Source organism: Ochotona princeps, chromosome 8, assembly GCF_030435755.1.
Source record: "Ochotona princeps isolate mOchPri1 chromosome 8, mOchPri1.hap1, whole genome shotgun sequence".
NCBI lineage: Eukaryota > Metazoa > Chordata > Mammalia > Lagomorpha > Ochotonidae > Ochotona > Ochotona princeps.
The window spans coordinates 62,862,731-62,882,753 of NC_080839.1; the positions used below are offsets into that span (position 1 = coordinate 62,862,731).

Sequence of the window (20,023 nt, forward strand, 5' to 3'; positions counted from 1 at the left end):
GAGATCTGGCATCTATTTAACATCTGACATTCAGAACTCACCTCCCTGAATGAAGAGTCTGGCTTGGAAAGGGCAGCTTCATCTGAAACCTTGCATGTTTCTAGTAGCCTTCCCTATTCCTATGCTTCAATCACCTCAAATCTTTTTTTCTAAAAGACCAAGTTTAATTAAGTAAAATAAGACATTTTATATTATATATAAATTCTCTAAAGCTATAGTTCTCAAACTGGACCTCACTACAAAGTCCATTTTTTCCTAAATATGTTTAATTTAATATCCTATGTTTAAAAATACAGGTATTTTATCAAATAAAATGCAAGTTGTTCATAACTTTCTAAGATAAACTAAAAGCTTCAGAAGAATCTCTGTATCTTCCACAGGGAATACTTTGGACTGAACTCCACGGCTGCAGCCTCAGTTCCCTTCTGCAGTGAGCCGTCGTCTCTCAGCAGAAAAACACAAGTATGGGTATTCTGTTTTCCGTTTCATGGACCATGAGCTAACCCCAACTCCCCACTTTCATTCAGAGCCATAGGCAAAGTAGTCACATGACTAGTGTCTGTGCTATGATTACTTCAACAAGGGGTGGGGAGCAGGGGTTCTTAACTGAATCCAAGAATGAAACCACAACCTGCTAACAGTTGAGTTAAAAAGTCCTTCAAGACAAGCCAAGCTGAGGGAAATGGCTGATGAGAATCAAGCCTTCCCATTTATCCTGCTCCAGTGTCGTAGCCAGGTGAGAGCAAGCTGACTTTTCGGACCATCTGGCCATCACACAGCTCAAGAAGGGTGTGCTCCAGTTGCTTATCTGAGTTTGCCCAGTTACTGGTCCATGAAGCACCCCTGGACAAAGCCCACCCGAGACCTTAGATGAACTAGCACTGAAGAGGAGTTTCCCTAGATTTGCAGTCTTTCTGCTTAGTGCTTTGATTTTCTGACTGTTCTTTTTCAGTTAATTTCTCAAAAACATTTGTGATAACTTTACTCAGAAGCTAAACATCAAAAGAGTAGAGTTACAAAACAGCTTTGACACAAAATTATACAAATCTAGGTCAACTTTTTCAGTGCCAAGATAGAAGAGTAGAATACAACAAATCCAAAGGCCCTTTCTGGCTTTTAAATTTTACACTTTCACCACACTTGCTAATATTAAAGATATGCATTGCAAATTACAGAGACAATCTCAAGGCATGTACAGGCATGTTTTTATTCTTTTCACATAGCATTCCTCCTTATGCAACTCTAGCTCAAAGCCCCCTCTCTCTGCCCTGGATTTTACAGTCATCCTCATTTCAGGTCTTCAACCTCTCCTCAGTCCACTACACTTACCACGTGGTCACCAGATGATTCTTTCTATGGCTTTTAGCTCAGCATTAAATACAGAACCCAATCTTCTTCCAATTTCTAACCTTTCCTAGCCCTTTCTTTATTAACTTACATTTCAGTAAATCTGTCAATGTTCTTTTCTGCAATATATCCATGTATGCCATAGCTTTTACAAACCTGCTTACAATATTCCCTCACACAAGATTTTCCTGCCATACTTCGCACTTCTTGCACCATTCTTCTAGAATGAGTACAAATCTCACTTCTATAGTAGAAGCTTTTTCTGGTCACTCTCTTTACATTCCTGTGGCACTGAGCACGTAACACATTCTTCAACGTCTAGCATATATAACCCTTCACTGTATGGATTCAATGCAAGAGAGGGCTATAGTGATACTTCTGCCCTATTTTCTTCAGATAAGTACTCAGCCTTAAGAAGAGGCAAACAGATAACACATGGCATCTGAAGAAGCCATATTTAATTTATCATATCTAAGAATCAAATAAAATCACGGCTTTTGTACAGTTACCTCAAACTTTACAACAAATCCATTTTTTTCTTGCCAACAGTATTTTTACATCTGTGGTCTAAAGTTTAACACATTTTTAACTGAGGTGGAGAAACTCCCCCTTAAAAGGGAAGGATTCATGGTCAACTTCAAAATATTCCCAAGTCATCAAAATTTCAATTGCAAAACTTTAGCAAGACAAAAAAAAATTTCACAAAGCAAAACTAAGGACACAGTTTTAAACAATTAAACCTCTTAAGATCTATATCACAATACATTAGCACATAAAAAAGCAGAGAAAGAAGCTTCTTGTTTGATCAGAGCCGCTTAAGCAAACAGCACGTGTTTTTCTCCAGCATAGACATGTAAAGCACACAACTTTCACATAAAACCCATGTGTTTGGGCAAGTACCAGCACTCATGTCCCTGGTGTTGACTATTTCTGCTTTACTTCCAGGAACATTTTATTTCAACTACAAAGATTTTGGTCTTGCTTCATAAAGAACACTTAATCTGATCTTTACCCAGCTGATAATAATACTGAGATAATGTGGGGACTAGGCCAAATTTACCACTTTCACTTCCATGCGAACAGCTCTTGAACAGCCAGGAAATACTCTCCTAACAAGCTTGGTGATGAAGTGTTGGTAAACACAAGAAAACTGATTGTAGACAAGAAATATTAAGCTGAAACAAAGAAAATGTTTTCAACATGTCTTTGTAAACTGGAGTAAAATTATTTCAACCAATCTGCTAGAGTTTTTCACTAATTTAAAAGAGTCTGAAAGTAAAACTAATACAAAAAAATCTCTCGTTTAACTCTTGGCAACATCAAAAGCTGCAGCTATTTCACAGCAAAAAGAAAATAAGGACAGAAAAACATCACATGTTTGACAAATTTATCCATTAAGCAGTTGTCAAAAGCCAATTTTGTTTTCTTTCCACCAACTGGTCTGTGGAACTCACGTGCAGAGCTGCGGGGTCCGGCAAAAACTCAGCATCCTCTCCAAAGATAAAATCAGGGGGCAGCTCTGGGTACTGGGCGTTGAAAATTATATCCCCTGGAAGAGAAGAAAATGATAGGCACTCTATATTTTCTTGCTAATGTATGAATGGTTTGAAGAATGGATCAGAAATTTATATTAGTTTAAGAAAAAAAAGTGAAAACCCTTTACTAAGTGGTTAGCACATAAATAACACTCTTTTAAATTAATACATACAAGTAGTCAAAAAGTTTGATCTCCAAACAATGCACTATGATTATGTTTCAAAACAGAAATGAGCAGCCTCATTCAACACACATGCCAGTTAATTTTATAGAAAACATTCTTGTCTAATAACTTCCCACTAATGATCAAGTTCCAACTTCTGTAGATTTCAGTTTCCTCCGAAGTAAAAGGGACACAACTATGCTTCTGTATCACAGAATAAATAGAAGCAAAAGCCAAGTACTGTGCCAGTTCCACATAAACACCCAACACACACTCCTGCCATAGGAGTATTTTGAAACATAAGATAAATTTCAAAGTCTCGTAGACAAATCTATTACAAGTTTTCCCATCTCTGTTTTTCTTCATATCTCCTTTTTTTTGCTTCCCCCCAAATATCTTCACCATTCCTCTAACAGTGACAAGCAGATTGGTTTGTCAATAATCACCAACAAATCAGGTTAGAGTCTATGAAGGTGTTTGCATTTGCACACATGTACACACCTCTGTACACATGTGTACAATAGTTTTATCAATCCAATAATTTTTTACTACGGAAACAATAATCTACATAGTGATATTCAAAATTAAACATTCAGATTTCAGTTCTAATTTGAGCCCTTAAATTCTTATGTACTAGGCATTTCAATGCCAAACTCAGCAAGTCTAAAAACACAATGATGACTATCCCCTTTCCCCTAAATGACTTCCTGTTTCTTGGCTAGCATTGAAACTCATGCTGAAATTTGAATGTCATCTTTAACCTTATACACCCTTCACACTCTTAGAAAACAATTATATCAAGTTTTTCTTCCAAATGTCTCTCATATGAATTTTTCCTAATGCCTAAATGTCTATCCAGACCTACATCACCTTGTCCATATATTGACTGAATTGTAAGTGAATTCCCCTCAGGCACTATGTTAGGCACCCATGATCAAACAAAGAACCTTGCTATTAAAGAAAAAGGCTTCTAGCCTCATGGACAAGACACCCTCACCCCACATCACAGCAACTGTAGGACTGTGAGCTCAGCTCCTTACCAGCTTCCTGCCAAGGCAGAGCCTGGAATGCAGTGGTGATGGCTCAAATAATAGATTTTCTGCCACTCATGGGGGAAAATCTGAATTGTGCTGCAAGCTCCTATCTCCAGCCCTGGTGCAGTCTTGGTCACTATGAGCACTCAGGAGTGAACCCCTAAATGGGGTTGCACTCGCTCTCTCCCCTTTCCTCCCTTCCACTCACTCCACCTCTCAAATAAGGAAAACATTAACAAACAGACCAGAACCAGCTATCTCCAAACCTTAATGCTATAACCAAGTAAATCTTAAAGCATTATCTTCCCCAAAACTTTGTACTTCAGGAAACTCCAATGAGTCTCTAAACCAAATGAAATAAAAATAGGCTTTTCAAATTTTGATTTAAGGCCTCTAAAATATGGTGTCCCTACCAATTAATTCACCCTTCTCCCTATCTGCAAACCAGTATCAATCTTCTGTTCCAATCAGTACGATCTGCCAAATGGTTCGCAAATACTATAACATCTAAATCCATTCTTATTACTTTCTCTTGCAATAGAGCCACAATAAATCTGAAAAACAATGATAGCTGTTGTTGATATTCAACAGTACTAATTATGACACTGAATATTTAATTGTATATAAGCTTATATTGTTTTGTCCCTCTATTAATGTAAAATTTTCACAGTAGGCTCAACATAGCAGTGAGGTACTGTGATACAGTGTGAATATGAAGGTAGCTAAGCTTTAACTACATATGAGAGGGGACTAAATAAAGTTCATGGAGAAATATTAAGTAGATCTTCTGAGCTAGAGGTTCAGGAGCTTTGCTCCCCCAGCTATGTGGCTGTGGGGAACTCGGGCTGGGTCAGGCTTGAGGCTTGGGATTCTAACTCCATCCACTGCTGCCATGCAGTGGGCAGTTCCTGAGCTAGCCTAGGCTTGAGGGCTGGATATTTTTCTCTGTCCGCAGCTGCCATGCTGTGGGCAGATCTCGAACGAGATTGGGCTGGAGGCTTGGGAACTTTGTTCCCCCAGCTGCACAGCTGCAGCTGGGGAATCTCAGCTGGGTGACCTGGGTACAAACATGTCAGAATACGCCCTTGGGCCACCTGGGGGTGTACTCCGGAAACTTGGGGGTGTGAGGTTACATGGAGTCTGGGGGATGGCACAGGTTGGGACAAGCAGGAACCTGATGGTTCATGTCCAGGTAAGGAATGACTTCTGAGGAACTTCCATGGACAAAGCTACTCTACTCGAAGGACTAGAACATGGAACCCACCAGCGAATATAAGAAAAGGGAACAGGTACTGTGGGGATGGACCAAAAAGCCAAAAAACATGTGAGTGAATTGGGTCTGGGGGTAGAATCTGCAGGGAGTATGTGGGCTCATTTATGGTGAACAGCAATCTCTGTGGACACACACAAGGTCTGTGGGTGGGAATAAACCTGGTTGGGAACTAAGGAAACATCCCAGCTGAGTTGGAATTTCCACTGGTGAGTGCAAGAGCTGGAAGAGGGTTTGGGGCTGAGTTGGACATCGCTTCAGTCTCCCTTGGTACAGGTGTGGACTAGGTCTGGGGAGTAACAGACTAGGCTAGTCTCCAGCACCCATTGGTGCTTGTGAGAGTCAGGGTGGTTGTAGAACAGGCTGGGCTATGTCTCAGCTCCCACAGAACCATGTGAGAGCTGTCTGGGCACAGACAAGGGTGGCTGGGATGCAACACCCAACAGTAAGAACTGGAAAAGATATGGGCCAATTGGGCAGAGACACCATTCCTGCTAGGACAAGAGGTGAACAAAGTCAACCTGAAACAAGGACCCACCAGTGTGCACAAGATCTGCAACTGGGAGGAGACCAGACAGATGACCTTGGGAAACTCTGTCAGGATGCAGTCACTGTAGGTAAGTGCAAGAACTAATGCAAAGCAGAAAGAATCTTGACTGAATTTGTACTGCAATACTGCACAAGGTGGAGGAATCCACCATGGGGGAGGGCACGGGGAGGGGTTGGGGGAATCCTAGAGCCTATGAAACTGTGTCACATAATACAACGTAATTAATTAAAAAAAAAACTTTGCACCCATTAAATAGCACTTTTCTTCTTGCTCTAAAAAAAAGAAGAAGAAGAAGAAGAACTAACGCAAAGAGCAGCCCAAATCAGGCCAGGTTAGAGTACCCGCCAGCATACATGTGGGTCAGGTCTGGTGATGGGCCAGGCTGGGCCAGTTCATAACATTCACTGGCAGATCTAAGAAACAGAATGGGGTGCGCAGGAGGGGGCAGGTTGGGCCACAACACCAGCCAGTTCACACTGGGTTAGGACAGCGGGCTCACTGGACAAGACTAGGCTGCAGCACCAACCAGTATAGGCTGGAATAGGTGGCAGGTTAGATTGAACCAGGCTGAAGTACCCACAGGTAGATGCTGAGGTGAGATGAGCCATGCCAGTCTGGGGGCAGTGGGTGCCGGGTCCATGAGCCCCACTGATAAAGGTCCTCCAGCCAACCTGCTAGGTGTGCTGGGTCAGTGAGCCCCAGGGGTGGGGGATCCAAAGAGTCTGAGTAACCTGGCCAGGGTGCTTGAGCATACCTGCACATTGTGATTCTGAGTTGATATCAGGTAGCCGTTTCCTATTCTCGGGTACTGGGATGGTTGGGAGGTTGGGTATGGTCTATCCCCCTATCTCCCCTCTCACCCCAGAAATGGGAAGAAGAAATAGAAAGCTTGGAAACAATGATCACACCCACTTCTCCCTAACCCTAGATCCTTCCCACCCTGTTCAACTATGCAACCATCATCTAAAATAATTTTTAAAAAGTTATAATATAAATACACAAGTAAAAGATAATGAAGAGGCAAGTGTTACAACATAGTGAATAAGCTGTCAATTGGAACACCCGATGCCATGGTTCAACTGTCTATATTCCAATCTTGCCTATGCTTCTCAGCCCTATCTAACTTTCTGCTAATACACTCCCTGGGAGGCAGCAAATGATGGCTCAAGTATATATGGCTCAGGAGTCCCAGACAGAAACCCAGGCTCCTTGCCTAGGCCTTACACAGCCCTAACTGTAGGAGCCAATTAGAGATTGAGTAAACAAACTGAAAATCTCTCTCCCCCACCTCTGTCTAAACCCCTCCCTGCATCTCCACTGTGCCCTTGAAATAAACATTTTTTTAAAAGACATTGTGTATTTTTCTTTTTAAAAAAAGATTTTTTTTTACTTGAACAGTTACAAAAAGAGAGTGAGCTAGAGAGAAAGAATGAACGTGAGACAGATCTTTCATCTGCTGATTTGGTCCCCAGAGAGCTCTAGGCTGAGCTAGGCCAAAGTCAAGAGCCAAGAGCTTCTTCCCAGTCTTCCACGTGGGAATCGAGGCCAAGCAGTGGGGATATCTTCTGCCTTTTCCCAGGCAAGTTAGCAGGGAGCTGGATCAGCTGTGACTCAAATTGGTGCCTATCTTGGATGTCACTGGTAGCTTTACCCCTAAGCCACAGTGCCAGCATACGCATCTTTCAAGACTCTTGAAACCTTTCATACTTGTTCTTCCCAAATATTTATGCTTTGCAAACATCCAGAATTGACGTTTTCTTACATTCACTTTGTCTCTGACACAGCAAACTTACAAAACACACAGACTATATTCAGGAAATAATCAACATATGAAAGAAATTCTATTATTTGAATTGAATGTCTATATACTGACAAAATCTACAGTAAAAGTAAATCACAGCAGAGTTACTTCTAAAGCTTTCTGTAGGGAATTGAGTGTAAGCGAGAAAATGCACTCTTCAGAAGTTGGCTATACAATTAAATTATCAAAAGCAATGCAACCACTACCTCTCCTTCATCCTACCACTGCGCTCATCTGAGATTGTCAACACCAGCTTTTACAAATTATACACTTCAAAGGCATTAATCCAAGCCACAGACAGGAAGTATTTGTGGGGACTCAAATATACACAGCAAACACAATTGTTTAGGAGAGCATATTCTTTAGGGATATGTTTTTAAAAGTCTAACAATTGGCTTACTGCAGTTACCTTTAGGGGAAAAACAGTAAAAAAATTAATTGAACAAAGGCATAATTTTCCGGCAAAAACCAAAATGGATGATACTGGACAATCATATTTTAGAAAAATAACATGCTAAATTCCAGCTGAAACATTTGTATTACTTTTGTTACTATGGAGAATAAGCAGCTAGATTTTCAAGTTCTCAGAGGAACACTGTCAATAAATACTTCCAAACTGCAGCCAGCACATGGGATAGTATGCTAAGCTTCTGCTTGTGGACCTGGCATTCCATGTGGGCACCAGTTTGTGTGCAGACTGCTCCACTTCCCATCCAGTTCCCTGCTTGCAGCCTGTGAGGCATAGAAGACCCAGAAACAGCTCCTAGCTCCTAGTTCTTGGCTTCAGACTGCGTCAGCTCTGGCTGTTGCAGCCATCTGGGGAATGAACCAGCAGACGGAAAATCTTTTATATCTCTTTCTCTGTGTGTAACTCTGCCTTTAAAATAAAAATAACAAAATCTTTAAAAATAAATACTTCCAAACCAGAAAACATTAACAATATAGTTCAAAAATATCTATCTCTGCTGATTCTATTCAACATAGTATTGGAGCCTCTACTAGGGTAATTAGATAGCAATCTAAAAAAAAGATAAAAACCATCTATCTACATTGGAAAGAAAAAGTAAAAAGCTACATACCATGTGGTCATGTGGACAGAACAATACTAATGAATCCACAAAATTACTATGAGAACTAGGAATCTGTTTCAGCAAGACTCACACAGCCCAGGTTGTCAGGCCTTCTGCCAGACAGAGGTTTACGCACTGGCTTTCCCAGGTCTGAGGCTTCGGGCCCTGACGGACACAGGCTGCAAGCATCCCAGGGTATGCAGTGTGCAGATGGCCTACAGGAAAACGTCTCATATTTCACACCTGTAAGCCAATTCCTCTTAAAAATCTCTCATCAGTGTGTGTGTGTAGGCTTAATTATGAAATTATTCCAAAAATTTCATGGAAGCAAAATTAAGATAAACTTAGTTTAGCAAAGTCCAGCTACTTTTTTCATATGTATTTCCCATGGGCTTCTCTATGCATGATTCTCAAAAATTTTTATAACAAAGCTGTTTATTCCATTTTCCACAAGTTTTCTGAAGTACCCTCCTGTGTGTGTGTATGTGTGTCCTATGGGTCACACTAAAACTGAAAAAAAAAAAAATCAAAATTAAAAGAAGACTACCTGAAAAGTGGAAAGATAACCCACAAAATGCAGGTGGAGGAGAAATCTGACAAATCATACATAAAAGACTTGTTCCCAGGATATATTAGAAATTCTCACACTCAGCATAAATTAGGCAAATAATTCAATTTTAAAACAGGTAAATGTGTGAAAAAAATTTTTTTCTTTCACAAAAACATTACTATGGCAAATGAGCACATGAAAAAACGACCAACATCATTAGTCCTCAAGAAAGTATACTAAAAATCACAAGGATATCATTTCATGCCCACTAGTACGGCCATCATCTGAAAGATGGATAAGAACAAGTGAGAATGTGGAGAATCTGAGACATGTATATACTACTTCGGAGAACAGTCGGGCAGTTCCTCCTGGCAGTAAACGCAGAGTTGCCATTTGACTCTGTGATCCCACTCCCAGGTATTCACCCTAAAAGAATTGAAAGGTATGTTCACAAATCATCCATATAAGAACATTACAGCAGTATTATTCACAACAGTCAAAAAGTGAAGAAAAAAATGCTCTGTGCACAGATAAAACAGGATATAAACATCCAATTCAAGTCTAAAAACAGATTACTGATATATTGCTAAAGTACAGGTGAAGTCTGAATATTTTTTCATTTAGTTAATTTTTATTTTAAAAGCAGACAGACAGACAGACAGACAGAGGAACACAGAGAGAAAGAAACTAGCCCATTGGATTGCTCACTCTCCAAGTGTCCGCAACAGCCAGGACAAGGGAAGCCAGGAGCCAAGAATTCAATGCAGGTCTCCACATGGGAGGCAGGGATGAGCTATTATCTGCTGCCTCCTGGGGTACACAATGTGGAGGGATTTTGAAAACATGCTAATTTTAAAAAGAAACAAAAGACCATTTGCTTGATGACTGTTGCAAGATTCCATTTGTATGAAATACCCAGAATATGCAAATTCATAAAGACAGAAAGAGTAATGTTGCAAGTAGCTGGGGGAGGGATAGGGAATGACTGTTAATGGATATCAGATTTCCTTATGTAATGATGAAAATGCTCTGGAATTAATGCTGATAACTACACAACTTTGCGACTTTCTAAAAATCACTGAATTGTACACATTAAGGGCAAACTGCTTGGTATGTGAATTATATCCAATAAAGCTGTTATTGTTTTTAATCTGATGTAAAAAAAGTACCCTTTTAAAGAAACTTGCTCTTAAACACAGATTATGAAGTGTTTACTTGAATAGTCATGAGTAAATTTATTTTTTATAAATAAAACCATTTTCAAAATACAATTTGAGAGCTGTACAACATTTAAAGGAACTCTGCAACAAGCTTTTCAAAGGAGAGATGAGAAGGTGAGTGTTTGCACCGGCAGTTATAGGCCTACATTATGGACATGGACTTTCATTCAAGTTCCCCATCTGGTTGCCGACTGAGCCAGTGCTGATGCTGGAAGGTGGTGGTACAGGCTCCAGCAATGAGTTCCTGTCACCCGTACACCTCCCAGGGCTTGCCCAGCTGCCTCCACTGGGGCCGTGTGCAAAGTGAATTAGCAAATGAGAACCCTTTCCCACACTTCCACTCTCATTCAAAGCTTCTCAAAGGACAAAAACAAAAAAAGAATACAAAGATTTTTATTTTTCAGGAAAATTCTCCAACTTATCCCATTTAAATATATCTATTCACTGATTGGAGAGATAGAGAGAGAGGAGGAAAGACAGAGATGTCTTTGGTTCATTCCCCAGAGTTATGTAATAGCAGGGGGCTGGGTCAGGTTGGTGCTGGGAGTCAAGAACCCAATCACTGGAATTATCACCAGTGTTTCCCTCGAGCAAGCAGCTGGAGTCAAGAGCTCAGTCAGTGAATTCAGGCACTCCAAGATAAGACAGGGGTGTCTTGACTGGCATCATTACTAACATCATATCACTATGTTAAACAACCATCTCTTGGATATATCCGTGTAAAGGAGAGTAGTAGGTAATGTTAAATACATATTTCTAAGTTTTAGTTGATTAAAAAAATTAAACAGCCGAAAGTATTTGAATACACAAAGAAGTTCGAACAGAAAAAAAGAAAAATCACTTACCAATTATTACACCCGCACCTAAACGGACCTTCAGGGGAGGTTGGGTTACCATATTTGAAATATAGTAAATGCACAATCTGAGTGCTTCCAAAAACAAAGGAAGGAATTTATCTTTCAGAACCCTCTGCTCTTCTCTTTCCAAAATTTCTCAAAATCTTCAACTTCAAAGAACCTCTGAAAAATTTGTCTCAATACTCCATGGCCTCTTTGAAATAAACTGCAGCATTACTTTCTTGCTATGGAGAATGGTCAGTAAATCAGTGAGGAGCATTTATTAAAAACCTGCCGTGCTCAGAAGCACACACTGGACACCTGGGAAGTGGTACAGGAAGTAGAAAAACATCGTACCTGATCTCAAGGCCAAGATGGTGGCGAAAAGAGTAACACAAATCACACAGAGGAGCAATAACATCCCACTTCCTTTATCTCACCCTGGAGAAGAGTATATGAACACAGTGCACAGAACTTGGATACTGCTTACTTCAACTTTTCATTAGAAAGAGGAGTAGGCAGGAGAACAAAGAAATAAAAATAGGATTCAGGGAGAAATAAGGTCACGCTTAAAAGGGAGAAGAAAGAAACAAAGCACCTGGAATTTCTAGAAGTGTGACAACAAACTAACAACAAAATGTTAATTTCAAGTGTTATTTTTCATTAGTGAGGTAATTACTGTGAGGTAATCATCGTGGAACCAATGCAGCAGAATCTTGTGTTTATTTCCAAATGCCCGTCTACAGTGCTCCCACTGTACATATGACACAGCAGGAAATCGCAGACATCCCAGGCAATATTTGTAATTTACAGGGTGTGCCTTAGCAGCTGACAATCTTTAGAAGCTGACAGCACCTTTCGAAAAGGCCTACTCACCACGTATGTAGAACGGACTCTATGATCGTCTTGCCAATTACAAAAAAAAACAGTCTGTCTACAGGCCACTTTCCTTATTCTTTACCACAAAATATATTCATGCTACTCTATCTTAAAGTTTAAATAGGAGCCAGCACTGTGGCAAAGTGGAGTTGAATGACGCCTGAAAGACCAGCGTCCCATAAAAATACCAATTTGAGTCCAAACGCTCCACTTCAGCTCCCTACTAGTGCACCAGGAAAGCAGCAGCAGATGGTCAAGTGCTTGGGTCCCTGTCACCAATGTGGCACACCTGAATGGAATTCATGGACCCTGGTTTTGGCCCTGGCCACCGACTATATTTCGGAACTGAACCAGCAGACACAAGATCTCTTTCTTTTCTTGTCTCTCCGTAGCTCTGCCTTTCAACTCAATCAAATCTCTTTGGAAAGTTTTAACAACTGCTAGGAAAACATATTGTGAAAGAAACAATTCAAATAGTAAATATGAGGAATTGTGCCAAAAATGGAAAAATTACTCTAATTAGTTGCTGCATGAAATGTTTCCTTACTGAAACCCCAGGAATGAGAAGGAAGCCCCAACCAGAGGCTGGTGGAAATGCCAGGCTGAAAATGCTATGCCAGAAAGTTAGGTTCAAGCAGTATTTTCACAGAACGTTCTCTAAAGAGGCAACCCATTTCCAAGAGTTAGCTTTAACTCTCTGTGCTTCCTTATCCTGAAATTTGGATTCTATCTTTCTCTGTTTAAAAATTCCACAAACTGGGGCTTGGCAGTGTGGCCTAGTGGCTAAGGTCCTCGCCTTGATCCCATATGGCCGCTGGTTCTAGTCCCGGCGGCTCCACTTCCTCTCTGTCTCTCCTCCTCTCAGTGTATCTGACTTTGTAATAAAAATAAAATAAATCTTAAAAAAAAAAATTCCACAAACTGGTTCACCAGGCTTTAGGAACCATACTTTCTATTTAATACATAGCCCTTCAGCAATTTGAAGGCAGTTCTCATAATCTCTCAATCCCATCATGACTCACCTCTTGGTCAAGCCATACTTTCCAGTTTCATCCTCTACTCCTCCCTGGCTGCCTCTTAGTTTTCTTTACTATATTGCTCTTTATAGTTTGCTCCTATCTCTCCTAGAGGATAATATCCAGAACTAAACATAGAATTCCAAGCGTGCTCTAAAGAGCACAGAAACAAATAAAATCCTTGCCTTCATTTCAGATACTAAGCTCCCATGGATAAATACCACTGTAAGTTGAAATACCCTTTGGCAGCCACACCAGCACTGATTCATGGTATGCTTCCTATCAACTGAAAAGTTCCATGATTTTTATAAATATATATATATATACACTACTGCTAAGCTATAGAACACTTATTCTTTTTTTTATTTATTTTATTTTTATTTGAAAGGCATGGTTACAGAGACAGAAATTTTCCACCTGCTGGTCCACTTATCAAATTGCCAGAACCGAGCAATCCTGCAGCCAAAAAGCCAAGCGCTTCTTCTGGTTTTCCCATGCAGGTGCAGGAGCCCAAGGATTTAAACCATTCTCTGCTGCTTTTCCACACCATAAGCAGGGGGTTGGATCAGAAGTAAGCAGCTAAGATGTGAATCAGCACCCATACTGGATAGCAAAGCTAGAGGCTTAATCTACCTGCCATGGTGCTGACCCCAATGTATCAGGGAACCCGGTTTCAGAACTTTATCTTCATCCCTGTAACATTTCAGCCTTGTAAAAGTTACCAATTTACAGCCCATCATGGCCTTAGATTCTACTGCCACTGGTGTTGGCACACTTAATTTCAAACCATAAAGACATTAGTTAGTTGTGTTCCCAGCAACCTCCCTGTTTAGCAGCTGCAGTTCAATTAAACAGTACCTCCTAGGGTAGAGTTATTTAAATAATGTCTACCAAATAAAATCATAAACCTGAACATTCATCACAAGAACATCATCAAAAGTTGGTAGCACAATTTATCAAGCATCTTAATGAGATCCTTATTCTGTGTTGCCTGTGAATTCAACCGTTATCGGTTCAACTGTACTGCACACTTTTTGTCTTCGGCTTGAGGAGCAGTTTCACTTCCAATATCAAGGGACAATCACTGTAGAGAATTATCACATCAGAGATAATCTGGTATAGTCTGCATTATAAATTAGGCTCTCAAAGCATATTTAGGCAGATAATTAAAGACCATATTTATGAAAGAAAGAATTGCGTGGGGATGCTAAACATAGACCATTTAGACTCCCTTCCACCTGATGCATCCATCATTCTAGACCTCAGACCTCACCTAAGCTATGCACCTGAAATGTTTCCATTCAAGGAAGGGATTATTGTGGGCATTCAGGTAGAGAAGTAGCAGACAGGACCTCTTGTTTCCTGTCATTCTCCCTCTCTTTTTTCTGCCTCTTTCAGTAGGAAAACAAATACTACCGTCCAACATGTAATCACAACAAAACTTACAGGCTGGGAACAATAGCCTAGCAGCTAAATCCTTGTCTAGCATGCACCAGGATGCCTTTGGGTGCCAGTGCATGTCCTGACTGCTCCACTTCACTTTCAGCTCCCTGCTTGTGGCCTGAGAAAGCAGTTGAGGATGGCCTAAAGCCTTGGGACCCTGCACCTGTGTGGGAGACCCAGAAGAGTCTCCTGGCTCCTGGCTTCAGACCAGCTCAGCTCTGGCTGTTGCAACCACTTGGGGCGTAAATCAGCAGATGAAAGATATTTCTCTGTATCTCCTCTCTGTATATCTGCCTTTCTAATAAAAATTAATAAATCTTTTAAAAAACTAAATACAAATAAAAATAAAAGTTATTAGTGAGATATTCTACATTATTTTTGATATAACACTTCAAACTCTGATGTGTATTTCACAATTACAGCACCTCTCCATTCAGACGAACCATAATGGAAATATTCTATGGCCTTCCTGTGACTAGTAGCAAACTATATTGCACAGCAGAGATGTAAAAGAAGCAATCAGAGATGAAAAAGAAGAAGAAGAACAATCAGAAAAGAGAATGAAGGGAAGGTGAGAAATAAGTCATCCAATTTTCCTTGACTACCAGCAGTCAAAATGTACTCACTACTACATTAGGAAGTGCATCGTGCTGCTAGACAGTTACTAGTTACTGGGAAATGTTTTTTTATTACACTGAAAGAGAAAAAATACATGCAAATCCCTCTTAGCTATTACACAAATTCTACACTAAGTATTATTCTACAGGTAGTCTCTCTCAGTCATCTGCAGACAACTACTGCATCATCTTCCAGTACTAACCAGGTTAAACATGCCCAATTCTTTCAGCAGTTAATATTAACCAATTTCCCTTTTTCCTTTCTTTTTTTAATACTAATTTTTACTGGAAAGTCAAATGTACAGAGAGGAGGAGAGACAGAGACGAAGATCTTCTGTCCAGTGATTCACTCTCCAAGTAACTGCTACAGCTGAAGCTGTGCCATTCCAAAACCAGGAGCCCATAGCCTCTTCCGCATCTCCCACGCAGACGCAGGGTCAAAAGGCTTTGGGCTGTCTTCAACTGCTTTTCCAGGCCATAAGCAGGGAGCTGGATGGGAAGCAGGGCTGCTGGGATTAGAAACGGTGCCCATATGGGATCCTGGCACATACAAGGCAAGGCCTTTAGCCACTAGGGCTACCATCCTGGCTTTTTTTTTTTTTTAAGATTTATTTGTTTTATAAATAAAAATACACAGATACACAGAGAGGAAGAGAGACAGAGAGAAAGACCCTTGTCCACTATTCACTCCCCAAACGACCACAACGGCCAGAGCTGAGCCAATCCAAAGCAAGGAGCCCAGGGGTTCCTCTGGGTCTCCCATACAAGGTCCCAACACTTGGGCCATCCTTGACTCCCTTCCCAGGCCACAAGCAGGGAGTTAGATGGGAAGTGGGGCAGCCGGGATTAGAACTGGCACCCACATGGGATCCCAGCGCATGCAAGACTAGGAATTAAGTCACTAAGCTACCACGTCAGGACTGTAAACCAATTTTCTACACAGTAAGCTATATAATTCTTACATATATCCAAAGAAATATGCTATGTTCCTGATCCCATAGAAATTTAAGCTAATAAAAAAAAGGGTATAATGTTTCAACTTCAGAAGTTATAATGGGTTTTAAATGAAGTCTGGACCTTGTAATTTTGCATATTTATTTCACTGCATAAAATAGCAATATTTTAAGCCAAAGGATATAAATTAACATTACTCTATTGAGTAATAGATATTCTACTGCAGAAAAATTTGGTCCTGGTAATCTTTTAATACATATTCAGAAACTGTTTCATTAGTGCGATTTATTATCAATCCTTATTCAGTGACTACAATGCATCTGATACCATAAAAAGAATGTTTTCTCAACCTTCTTGTGACTGCTACAGTTTTAAAAGATAGTCTAAAAGGTAGTTAGGAACTAAAGATAAGGTTCATTTAATTTATTTATAGTATATGAAAGGCAGAGAAGATAGTAAGAGACATTTTCCATCTGCTGGTTCACTCCTTAAACAACAGTTAAGATAGTCTTGTGTCCAGAACTCACACTGGGTCCTCACACAGGTGGCACAAACCAAAGCACTGGAGCTATCACCTGCTCTCTACCAAGGGGTGCCTCAGGACAAAGTTGGAATCTGGTGCAGCCAGAACTCAACAGGCACTGCGATATTGGACGTGCACATTCTAAGCATCCCCCGCACCAAACACCACCCCTAGGTGTTAATTTTAAGAAGTTCAACAAGGACCACTATGAGGAAACAGCAAATCCTGGGAAAATAAAAATAAAGGAAGATTTGGCAAATATGCTTGATTTTTAAAAACACACTCATTCTTACTATAAGTGAAATAACTGGAATACAGACTATTTATATCTAATTTTCTGTAAACTAGATTTATATCATGATAAGATGCATAAAAAATTTGTTTAAATGTACACATAGCGAGTTTTGTGTTATAAGGAAGAAATGATATATTGCCATTTGGATGACACTACAAAAAATTTTGGAAAGTGAAACAACAGGGAAAAAATCATAATTATTCTGTTCTTGAGGGGAACAAAAAATGTCATTGTGAAGATTTAGAGTAAGTTGGTAAGATCAGAGGTTTTTCTATTCCTTATCTAGTATCTCCGAATATTAACTCATCCGCTAAAAAACATATTAAGTATATATACCATGGTAAGAACTGCCAATGACAGAGTTAAGAGATTTCTATTTCATTAAAGCTTGCCATCTAAGAGATATAATCTTTGAGAGGACATTTTACAAAAAGAACTACAGATACTAATAATTAATTGGTTCAGGAGAGAATCACCAGAAGATTATTATACAAAATGCTTCCAGGGAACAGAACACAATATGAAAGCCCCACCCCACTGATTACTACTTGATTGTAACAGAGTAAAGGTTATCTTTGCAATGAAAGAATGCAGTCGAACCATAGAAACAAACTGATATCATAGACCTTGTTATAAATGCATTACAGCCATCCATCCTCGCCTATGTGGAAAACTTCCCAAACATGTTTAAACTAAATACAATCATGAAGAAAATCATCACACAAACTAAACTGCATAACATTCTACATAACAGTAAATCTGGCTGGGAGCATTGGACGTCGGAAAGTTAAAGAAAAAGATCAAATAAAGATGGTCAATTAAAAAGTAAAAACAAACAATAATCTGGACTTTCATCCATTGATGCCACGAATGAAAAGGAAGGAGGGAGAACAACCATTAGGGTGCAGTGGGTTAAGCCACCACTTGTCTCGCCCATATCCCAAATCAGAGTGTCTGGTTGAGTCCCAACTATTCCACAATCCCATCCAGCTTCCTGCTAATATACCGGGGAGACTATAGATGATGGCCTAGTTACTTAGCTTTCTGCCATCCAGCAGGAGACTCAGATGGAGTTTCCTGGTTCCTAGCTTCATTATGACCTAGCCAGATTTGTTGTTAGAATTTGAAAAGTGAATCAGCAGTTGAAAGATACCTCATTCTTCTCTGCCTCTTCCTCTCTCTGTGTTACTCTTTCAAATAAATTGGGGGTTATGGAGAACGCAAGAATAACACTTCAAAGAAAGTTAAAGAGATATGAGAGTAGTTAACACATTTCATGATCTTTCAATGGATGACAGATCAGGTATGGGGAACTAAAAGGACACTATGTACAACTGGAGAAGTAGAAATTCGGATCACACAGTAGATACTATGCATCAATATCAAATCTCTTCAGTGTGATAATGGCACTGAGATTCTAAAGAAGGAAAATGTCCTTTTCTCAAAACACACACATATATGAAAATATTAGGAATGAAGAGAATGAAAATACATGCACCTTATCACATCAAAATGGTTCAACAATGGGGCTGGTGCACCCAGATGTGAGATGTGGCTCCCAGCTTTAGATCAGCCTAACTCTGGCCGCTGCAGCCATTTGGGGAGTGAACCAGAGGATAGGCTATCTCTCTGTGTCTCTTCCTGCTCCGTAAATCTGCCTTTCCACTAAAAATTAATGTTTCAGCAAAAAGATTCTAACAGAATAACTGCATTTCCAGTACATATTCATATATATATATATGAGTAGATTTTTTAATGACAAAATGTTACATAAAGTATTTACAGATGTACATTATAACTTTCAAAAAACTTTACAGATAGATGCTAATTTTTAAAATTTGAGAGGAAAAAGTACATGGTAAAAATTCATTTGTGTCATAAGAAACTGACAAATAACATGATATGGAAATTCTGAAAATGAAGTAAATGTAACAGATGGCTTCCCTGAAGAAGTAGTACATGAGGATGTAAGACACAAGAATGACTCTGCAAGGAAAAAAATGGATTAGGTTAGTCTCCCTTTACTTTATAAAAAGTAAAACAATACAGAATATATAGTAATAAAAAAAAGTAAAGAATAAAAAGGATTTGGAAACAAGATGAATGGGACAGCAAAAGCTAGAGCTCAGGGCCCATCACTGGACCTGTAGGAGATGCCATCGGTGCCACAGCACAGACCCAGGCTCTCTCAATCCAGAGGCCATTGCAACTCTGGACTTCTGCACACCTGCATTTCTCAGTCTCAATATGACTGGACGATTCTTTGTTGTAGGCGTTGCCTATGAACCGTATGTGTTTAGCAGCATTTCCGGCCCCCACCCATTAGATGCTAACCTGCAGTAACCAGCAGTAATCTTACTCTCTTCCAATTATGACAAATAAGAAATATCTCGAGATTCTCAAACGGTCTGTAGAAGCAAATTAACCTGTGGATATGTGATAAGTATTCACTACTATAAATCACTAGTCCTTTGGCTATAAACCAGCAGTCCCCTGACTCAAGTAATTGCTTCTAAGAGCGTTCTGTGGTCTTAAGAGTATTTGGCCAGTACAGAAGACTGCATGACATGGAAGTAAATCACATCAAGTAAAAAGGATCAAAGTATATGCAGAAAAATTTCTTTCTCCATCCTGGAGATAATACTAAAGTGAGTTATATACAATTTGGGGACCGTTAATAGGGTTTAACCCCAAATGCCCATGCCAAATAACCTACCCATTCATTCATTAGTTTTTTGTTTTTTTTTTTTTTTGATAGATTAGAAATCTGCCATTCACTAGTTTACTCACCAAATGACCACAACAGCTAGGAACCTGGCTGGGTTAACATCAGGAACTCAGAATTCAATCCAGGTCCTCCCCATAATTGGCAGGAACCTGACTACCCAAGTCAGCACCCGCTGCCTTCCACGATACACA

General features: G+C 39.8%; 1 protein-coding gene across 1 annotated transcript in view; it reads right to left on the reverse strand.

Moving 5' to 3' along the window:
* Positions 1-20,023, reverse strand: part of BABAM2 (BRISC and BRCA1 A complex member 2) — a 436,262-nt gene that overhangs the window by 332,734 nt on the left and 83,505 nt on the right. The window contains exon 4 of the mRNA XM_004582697.2: positions 2,802-2,896. Coding sequence (XP_004582754.1) covers positions 2,802-2,896 — 95 coding nt within the window. The remainder of the gene's footprint in view (positions 1-2,801; positions 2,897-20,023) is intronic.